This window comes from Psammomys obesus, unplaced genomic scaffold (genome assembly GCF_907164565.1).
Source record: "Psammomys obesus unplaced genomic scaffold, mPsaObe1.curated_primary_1811, whole genome shotgun sequence".
NCBI lineage: Eukaryota > Metazoa > Chordata > Mammalia > Rodentia > Muridae > Psammomys > Psammomys obesus.
In genome coordinates this window covers 643,397-652,373 of record NW_026593874.1, presented here as the reverse complement: position 1 = coordinate 652,373, position 8,977 = coordinate 643,397, and the positions used below count along the sequence as shown (strand labels likewise).

Below are 8,977 nucleotides of genomic sequence, written 5' to 3'. Positions count from 1 at the left end.
CACAGGAGCCAGGGACAATTGCCTAGATGGTGGACTGACTAGTTGTCACTGTCATTTTGATTAGTACATAGATTGTACATTTATTAAGCTTATAATTTATCCTTCTCAGGTCTCTGATCACACTGATGGCTAATGGTAGTTTTGCAGCTAAAGAGCAAAAAATTCAATCCACTGTTAGTTCATTGGTCAATTCATTAGCTAGCTAGAACTACTAGGTACTAGGCATTTTATTTAGAAAGGCAAACAGGTTTGCTTTGCTCACAGGCTTCATGTTAATTCCCTGTATCTTATGGTAAATACCTGGATAGAAAGGCATAAAGTTTATGTAAGGTCAGAGGACATGAAAGTTTAAATTACGAGGATATAAAAATTGTGTGAGGTTCTAGGAAAATGTTTCAAAGTTGGTAAATGCAAAAAGGATTGAAGGGTCTAAGTAGACGTTTTAAGACATATGAATGTAAATTGTAATAATATAAGAAAATAATTTAAGGCATGTTGTAGTTAGGATTTACTATTAATTATCTTTTAGTAATGCTGCTGTTAGTCCTAAACAGCTGTATACCCAAATCACCACACAGACACTGGGATTTCTTTAATTAACCTCGAACATAATTCTGGGCAATAGTTACTTCATCGTAAACCTCCAATGCCTCATAGTTTCTTAACATTTAGATTTCCCACATTGTACTAGCTTTTTGTGAAATCTTAGGTCTGGTTCCTGATCAATGTTGGCTTATGAAAACTTGTTAAACAACATCCTTAATGTGAAATGTCACTCTAAGCTACTTCCTCATTTTCAAAGCATTGGATGAAGATTTTATTGGGTTTTATAGTGGCTTTTGGATTTTGGTAGTCTATGCAAGAAGGGAGTGTGGAAGCTCTTGTATCCTATTAATGATTGTCTGTCCATGTCTTGCCTGAAATACCATGATTTTTATGAAAGGTAGCTTTAATAATTCTAGATAGAGTTGGGAAAAAAAGAATATCCCCACCTGGAACCAGAAGACAGTTGCTAACCAACAAGTGTGCAGATCGCAATGCAGAAACACAAGAACTATGGAAAAGCAAGGCTGCATGGCTCCTCCAGAGAAATTACAAGCCTCAACATCAGAGTTCCAAGATTCTGGGATGGACCCCAGAAGTAACTGCAGGGTTTAGTTGTTGTGACCTGCTAGGCTTTTAGTGAGTCCGGGATGGAAATTATGGAACAGAGAACCCCCACGGCTCTTGTGGACTCCTGGGAGGAGTGGAAGACTAGAGTGGTGCCTCAGTAGGACTTTTGATGTATTGGACATTGTAACTCAAGAACACACCTGTCAGAATGAAGGGACCTTCAAAAATAGTAAACAGCCACTAATATGGCTTAAAGAGCACAGCTAGCCAAGATGTCTGACTTGCAGATAATGGATGGACTATTGTCCAGACCCTTAGGGAAGCTTGCAAGGTTGGTAAGTTGGTTGTATCTTACCTCTCATTCTTATTCTTGATGGATGTTTCGTGTGTGTGTGTGTGTGTGTGTGTGTGTGTGTGTGTGTGTAGTAGGGACACAGCACAGCTCAGAAAACATGAGAAGGATAAATTTGTACTTATGTCATCCTTGTCAAGCATAACTAATAGAGGCCCTATTTCATAGTCTAGGAATTCCTTTTGAGAATATTCTGGCCAGACCCGTCTGATTGGCAGGTATTTGTACCAAAGATGAAACCTCTTTACTTAGCACCTATTTTGAGACAGAAGAGCATTGTGACATGTAGCAAAAATCTAAGCTTTCCAGGCTATCTATTCATCACACTTTCCTCACTGCTTTTGGAGTATTTTCCTCAAGACAGGGAGGACAGCAGGACAACACACCTAGCCAGATCCCAGGAAGAGTCACTAGGTTAAGATGAGCCCAATACCTCTCTCCTCCAGCATTTTCTCTGTAGCCATCGATGTAATAAGACAGGGACCGGATAAGCTATGTGAAGAGCTAATGGTCATTACACAAGAGGATGAGGCACCTAGAAAAACTCCTTAGTCATGGGAGTTTCTTCCTTCTTATCCTCTGTCCCATGCTGTAGTCTCTCCATTATTTCTATTTCTTTGTCCTAACTGTTCCTTCCCAATTGAGCTCATTCTACTTCTGACACTGGCTTCAGCTACTCAGACTTCATCACTGAACAAGCATAGCCCATGCCAAATATGCCTTCATCTTCTGACAGAATTCTACAGAGTGAAGTAGACAGCAGGCACACAGCTTTGCAGAGCCAAGAAGGCTCTTGTGGAAAAGGCATCTTTCTTCCCAGGGAATGATTTGTGCCTCATATTTGAGGACAATATTTGACCATTCAGCTGGACAAAAGCTCCAGAAAAGACTTGGAATATCTGCTGCCATCTTTTTAATGAGCATGGCCTCTTTCATTCTCAGCAGCCATCAACTGCCAATATCTCCTCAGTCTTAGCATTATTTTTAATGGGGGTATATTAATTGTTCATAGTTTATAGTTTCAAGTATATTACACATTTGACCATATTTACCCTTCATTAATCTTCAGTTTCTCTTTTCCCCCTTCCTATACATACTAATCTCCTCCCCTCTTCTGTGTCTCCCTCTTTGTGTATGTAATGTACAAATATCTTACTTACTTGCTTCTCTCCATCAAGAAGAGCTGCCTGCACTCAGCTGCAGGGAGTCAGGAAGATAAAGAGGGGAAACCTCCCTCCAACCCTGGGGAAAAAAATCTTTCCTTTCTCTGCTTCCCAAAGAAGAGGCCTTGACAACAAAACTAATGAGACTATGACATATTCCAGCATAGCTCAGAGTGGAGGGCAGAATCAGACCACTGAGTTTGGTGCTGTGTGGGAGTACATGAACTCAATAATCCTTGGCCGTGTCCAGACACTCCTCATGCTTGGTCTTAGGAGACAAGTATTGCTCCTTACCATGGAAACGGAAGCCACTGACCACAATGCCTCCCACAGCCAATGGTCACACTGAGCAGATTTGTGTCCACTCTTCCCTCCTGTAACTGTCCTCTGTGACCATCTGGAGCTATGTGTTCCGAGGATGCCGATTTGTGACTTGTTAGTGAGCCTCTCTCCACTTTGTTTTTTGAGACAGGTTCTCTATGGGCCTAAGTGAAGTGCAAGGTCCTTCAACCCCCTCCAAGAATTAGGGGGAAAGGCATGTGCCATCAGGCCTGACTTTTGATGAGTGCTGGGATCGAAACTCAGGTCCTCATGATTGCTTGGCAAGCACCTTCCTAACTGGGCCATTGCCCTCGCTACCCCACCCCATTCCCTTCTTTCTCTCGTCATTCTCCCAGGAAGAAGCTGCAGCTTGTAGAGATGAAGTTTGCCACCGGGAAGGGCTTGCAATATAGTTCCCAAAGATGCTGTTTCAATGATTTCACACCCCTTCCTCCCTCCCTGGTCTGTCTGATATGTCCTAAAAATAAGAACCTGAAATGATGCGGGGCTAAAGTATCCATTGCCACTGACACTGTGCCTCGCTCAGGCATCTGCTTTCAGGTTTATACCAGTGCTTGGGAGCACATGCTTTTCAGCCTCTTAACTGGCTCTGATCCCAGATTTGTGAGCACACATTAGGTCTTTGAAAACCAACTCGTGCATATCCTGAGGAAACCCTGCCACACACTTACACACACCTCCATGAGTCAGCACACACTCATGTCAATGTGCTGACCCTGAGTTTTCTCTATAAGTAGATTGGAGTGTGGGCAGGTGAGCGATGAAGCCTGCTCGGCTGTCCACCCAAAGCTCTGGAAATAGCTCTAGGATGTGGCAGTAGACCAAGCTTTTGCTGTTTTATCTGAGGTGTGGTGATATTTGAAAATCTGCCCAAGGACAGTGCACACAGATCTTCATCCAAGCATTACTGAGCTCTTGGATTCTGTGAGACTTCAGTAAACTTAGACGAAGGAAACATTTAAGGGCAGGAGTGGGACTCACTGATAAAATGGTCATGAACTCTCTTTCCCTGCCCGTGCATTTGTGAGTCCTAAGTGAGATCACAAGACTCATTAGCATAAACTTGACAGAGGTACTTATTCCAAAAATAAACCCTGATTTTATTATTATTATTATTCCCAACATAGTATGATTTTCCACCTCCTCTTGCTTTACCTGTGAAATATCTACCTTCAGCAAGGCAGTCTATTTTCAGTAAGTCTATTCTTTGTCCTCTGTCTTTCCAGTTCATCTGGCCCCTTCACCCCCACCCCACCCCAACTAACCTAGTCTCAATCCTTCTCTTTACCCTCATCCATCCCTGGTTCAGCGGGGCAAGAAACTCATTGTGTAGTTTGGTGGGATGGTAGCAAACCCCACAAGTCTAGGAGACACATCAATGTCCTGGGGCGCCTGTGGGGATCTGAAGCAGAAGTTCTGCATGATGTTGGTAAGGAAGAGAAAGAGCTCCATTCTAGCCAGTCCTTCTCCAAAACAGTACCGTTTTCCTAGAGAGGAGACAGGGGAAGGTGAAGTCGCTTCTTGCTGTCACCCCAATAGCAAATCCCTAGCTGCATTCTGGGGGGACTGAGACCCTTAAGGAAAGTGCTACTATCTTTGCCTCAGTTTCCTCCTTACTTGAGGTGAGTTGATTTACGCCAGGCTGTAACAATGAGAAGTGTGGATTCCTTTCCCTACAGAGATGGGGAAGGGTATGCTGCCATGCAGCCTCATCCTGTCTAAGAACTGGTTGTGTGACCCAAGAAAGACCTCTGCCTTAGTTTGAGCTTTTACTTCCCCTTTATCTGTCACTAAAGTTGACCATCACATCTCCAGGGTTTAGATACATTGTGCCTGGGAATTCTGGCAGCTGCAGCTGGTTGGCTGAGGGTTAGATCCAAGAGAATATTCCAAGTTGGAGAGAGATGCTTGGTTGCACCACAGGGGAGCTATGGCTGAGCTATATTTGTTGAGGTGGGCAGTAGCCTGGCACTAGACAGTGGCTTCTTACCAATGGAAAAGGGCACAAATGCATCACTCTTCTTAAACTGCCCCTTGTCATCCAGGAAGTGATTTGGGTTGAACTCTCTGGGATTGAAGAAAAACTTGGGGTCTTTCAGCACAGAGCCCAGCATGGGAAACACTTCAGTTCCCTGTCAATGAGGAAGGAGATTTGGTATGTTAGATTTGGATGAGTGTCCTCTTGGCTCAAAGGGGTTAGAAGGGCAAGTTAGGGTATCTCAGGTGAAGATAAAGTAACATGTGAGTTGGGTGCCTCTGAGAGAGGAGCTTTGAGGAATGTGAGGTTCTCCTTGATACAGGAGAGGCAAGGGTTATGGGGCTCCTGTTCTAGGAGTCAGGATGAGTGAGTGACTTAATGTCTATGTTCTGGGGTGGGAGGTTCAAAGCTACCTACTTCATGTCTCTCAAGTCAGAATTTGATATAAGAGTCTCTAATTAGGAGGACAGAGGGGTGTGATGGCAGCAAAACCCAGTCACTGAGAAAGGGAGAGATGGCCTAGGAGGAGGTTCCAGAGGTCCAAGAAGAACGCTGGGTGAGTCAGCACCTTAGGGAGGAGGAAATCCCGAAACTTGGTGTCCTTTGTGACCCTGCGAGCCACACCCATGGGGATCATGTCTCCGAATCTCTGGATCTCATGGATCACAGCCTCAGTGTAGGGCATCTTCAGGCGGTCTTCATACTTGGGCTGCCTGTTCCTGCCAATCACTCGGTCAATCTCCTCATGGACCTTGGCTGAGAAGAAGAGGGATGTATTTAGAGGTGTACAAGAACCTCATAGTAGGGGTGAGAGTTCAAAACCATGAAAGCAGATGGAGGCCATGAAACAGTGTGTGACATTGTCAATCATTTTCACTACATACAAGTCATAGGCTTTGTTGGAGGAGCTTCCTGTTAACAGGGTCATACCAGAATTACATGGAAGTTGCAAGAAAGTAGATTTAAGCAAGCACCATGGAGGTGGGGCAGGGAAGTGGGTTCTTTGAAGGTCAGCTAGCAACACAACAGTTGGTTCAACAACCAGAGACTCATGCCCACCAGCCATGTCTCTGCCTCTGCAGAGCGAGTTATCTAAGAGTCTGGTTTCTTGAGAGAAGTAGGGAACACTGTGGCAGATCAGAGTTGAGAATCTACCCCACAGGCCATTTCCTGTCCCTTGGAGCCTTACCCTCAACATCCGGGTGCTTCATGAGCAACAGAAAGCCATAGCGCAGGGTGGTGCTGACTGTCTCTGTGCCCGCGAAGAAGATGTTCAGTGTGGTCATTACCAAGTTTTTCATGTGGAACTCTGTATTGGGGTTCTTCTTCTCCTGAAGGGAGGGAAGTATTCAAGGCCGATCCATTCCTTATACTCTTGGTGCCCTTGTATCTCTGCTCCCCACCTTGAGTTCACTTCTCCTTGGCCCAGAGCTAAGATAGGATGGTGATTCCTGGCTATGTCAACTTCTGTCCAGTTCCAGACCTTTGGATGGGCTCCAGTGCCCTAAACACCCTTCTGCCATTCATGATTCAGTTGACCGATCTTTAATGACCAGCTTAGCTACTAGTTTTTAAAAGGTAGAAACACTTAGGAAACGAAGGATGGAGAAAGGCTCTCGAAACAACGACAGAGACGTCATGCTAGAGGAAGTCAGTGAAAACTAGAGACCATTTTTGTGAGACAGTCACAGCTTTTTAAGAATTATTTTTATGTCTGTAAGTGTTTTGTCTGCATGTATGTCAGAGTGCTATGTGTGTTTAGTAGCTACAGAGGCCAGAAGAGGGAGTCAGATCTACTGAGACTAGAATTGCATGGTTGTAAGATGCTGGGTGGGTGCTTGGGTTGAACCCCTATACTCTCCCTATACGGGGAGAGCAGCCCTGTACTCTTAACTACTGAACCATCTCTCCAGCCCATAGACTATGAATTTCAGGTAACAGGATTCTATTTCTTAATTATAATCCTTAATATTTTCTAGAGGAATCTTATCCCTCAATTCTTTGCATGTCAGACTACGTAAAGTTCTGTCTCAGCCTTCAGAAAGCAGACTCAGGAGGACCACCGCAGGCTTGAGACTAGCCTGGCCTACACAGCAAGTTTCAGGTCAGCACAGACTGCAGGGAATCTTATGAAAGAAGGGGGAGATAGGAAGACCTGGAGGTCACAGGAGCTCCACAAGGAGACAAGAGAACCAAAAAATCTGGGCACAGGGATCTTTTCTGAGACTGATACTCCAACCAAGGACCATGCATGGAGATAACCTAGAATCCCTGCACAGATGTGGCCCATGGCAGCTCAGTCTCTAAGTGGGTTTCCTAGTAATGGGAATAGGGACTGTCTTTGACATGAACTCAGTGGTGTGCTCTTTGATCACCTCCCCCCTGGCGGGGGGAAGCCTTATCAGGCCACAGAGGAAGCAATGCAGCCAGTTCTGCTGAGGCCTCAAAGGCTAGGAAAGAGGACCTCCCCTATCAGTGGACTGGGGGAGGGGCATAGGGGGAGAAGAGGGAGGGAGAGTAGGATTGGGAGGTGATGAAGGAGGGGGCTACAGCTGGGCTGCTTGTTTTGTAAAAGCTCCTTGTTTGTAAAACAGCAGCCATAGTGGGTATCACTGAGCTGTTAACACAGTTCCCGGCATACAGCAGCCCAATATATTGTCTAGTTCTCTAGTTTGTCTATCCTCCTGAGAATGAGGGCAGAGCAGCTGGAACAGTGAGGCTGAATGGTCTGTGAGCATTGTAATGGAGGGGGCTGTGTGGTCCTCTGTACCACCCCTCCCAAGCCCAAGTCCAACCTGCCTGGCTTTGCACCTCTCCCCGTGCTCCCTAGCTCCTGGGTTCACCTCTAGCATGCGGATGAGGAAGGAGTCGATGAAATTCCGGGGGGAATTGGGATCCAGGGTACGCTGGTTCTGCTCCACCTTCTTGGTTATGAAGTCCTCTAGCCCCTGCAGCTCCTTAAAGGCCTGCTGCTGTGGCCCCGGCAGGTACTTCATCACAGAAGAAAACATCTCATAGAGCTGAAGGTGGGAAGGGAGAGAAGAACCCAAGAAGGATGTCACTGAACTAAACCTTGCAGATGTGGTATCTGTCTTAAGGCAAGGGGCATTTGTGTCAGCTGTCTGTCCAGGGGCTTAGACATAGCTCTCTTACAGATTAAGTGTGGGGGCTTGTTGTTGAAGACTTGAAGTGACATGGACTTGGGGACACATGCAGGTTTGGGGTTTCTGATTGACATCTAGGTTGGAGTTACATCTGTAGATGTTTAAGCTTTTTGGTGACATCAGCTGGAGGCAGTTGTTCATTATTAATGGACTTTGGATTGATGAGTTCTAAGAGGCTTTCCAACATTAAACCAGTGCTGGGTAGTCACAACAGCTAAATTATGCAATCCAACTAGGTGTCCAAAAACAGGGTGTCTCATATATATACTGAATTGTTTTTCAGGCCTTAAAAACAAAGTTACAGCATTTTCAGAGAAATGGGTACAACTGGAGAGCACCATATTTAGCAAATTTAATAACCAGCTCAGAGAGAGAACTCACACATGCGTTCTTTCATCTGTGGTGCTGAGGTTTTAAATCACATGTGTACGTATGTATGCATGTATGTGTCAACTGGAAGCAGAATTAAAACTGTCTCGGGGACAAACAGGACTAACAGGCAGAGCGGGCAAGAGAAAAAGGAACATAGGAGGTATGGTGTGAATAGGCTCAATAATGCACAATATATGCTTGTCTGAGACATTAAAATAAATGCTATTTTAAGTGGTGCTGATATTCACAGGGTTGCCTGCCTTGTTATTCAACCAGCTTCGCAGATGGCCATACTTAGGTGTGTGAATGAGCGGGGTTGGAAGACCCTTTCTTGTGTGGTTTTTTTTGGGGGGGGGCATACTATGTAAACATTTTGGTTAGAGGTGCAGGTGTTTGGGTATTTCCGTGGCTGAGTGTCACTCATCTACATAGTCCAGTGGGTCAAGAGCTGAGTGTCGTATGTGTGTGTGTGTGTGTGTGTGTGTGTGTGTGT

The 8,977-nt window shown here is 45.2% G+C and overlaps 1 protein-coding gene across 1 annotated transcript in view; it reads right to left on the bottom strand.

Moving 5' to 3' along the window:
* Nucleotides 1–4,046: 4,046 nt before the first annotated feature.
* Nucleotides 4,047–8,977, bottom strand: part of LOC129684269 (cytochrome P450 2A3) — a 7,228-nt gene continuing 2,297 nt past the window's right edge. The window contains exons 5-9 of the mRNA XM_055617377.1: nucleotides 7,792–7,968; nucleotides 6,138–6,279; nucleotides 5,517–5,704; nucleotides 4,961–5,102; nucleotides 4,047–4,457 (exon numbers count right to left, since the gene is read on the bottom strand). Of these exons, the coding sequence (XP_055473352.1) occupies nucleotides 4,276–4,457; nucleotides 4,961–5,102; nucleotides 5,517–5,704; nucleotides 6,138–6,279; nucleotides 7,792–7,968 (831 nt within the window). The 3' untranslated portion in view covers nucleotides 4,047–4,275. The remainder of the gene's footprint in view (nucleotides 4,458–4,960; nucleotides 5,103–5,516; nucleotides 5,705–6,137; nucleotides 6,280–7,791; nucleotides 7,969–8,977) is intronic.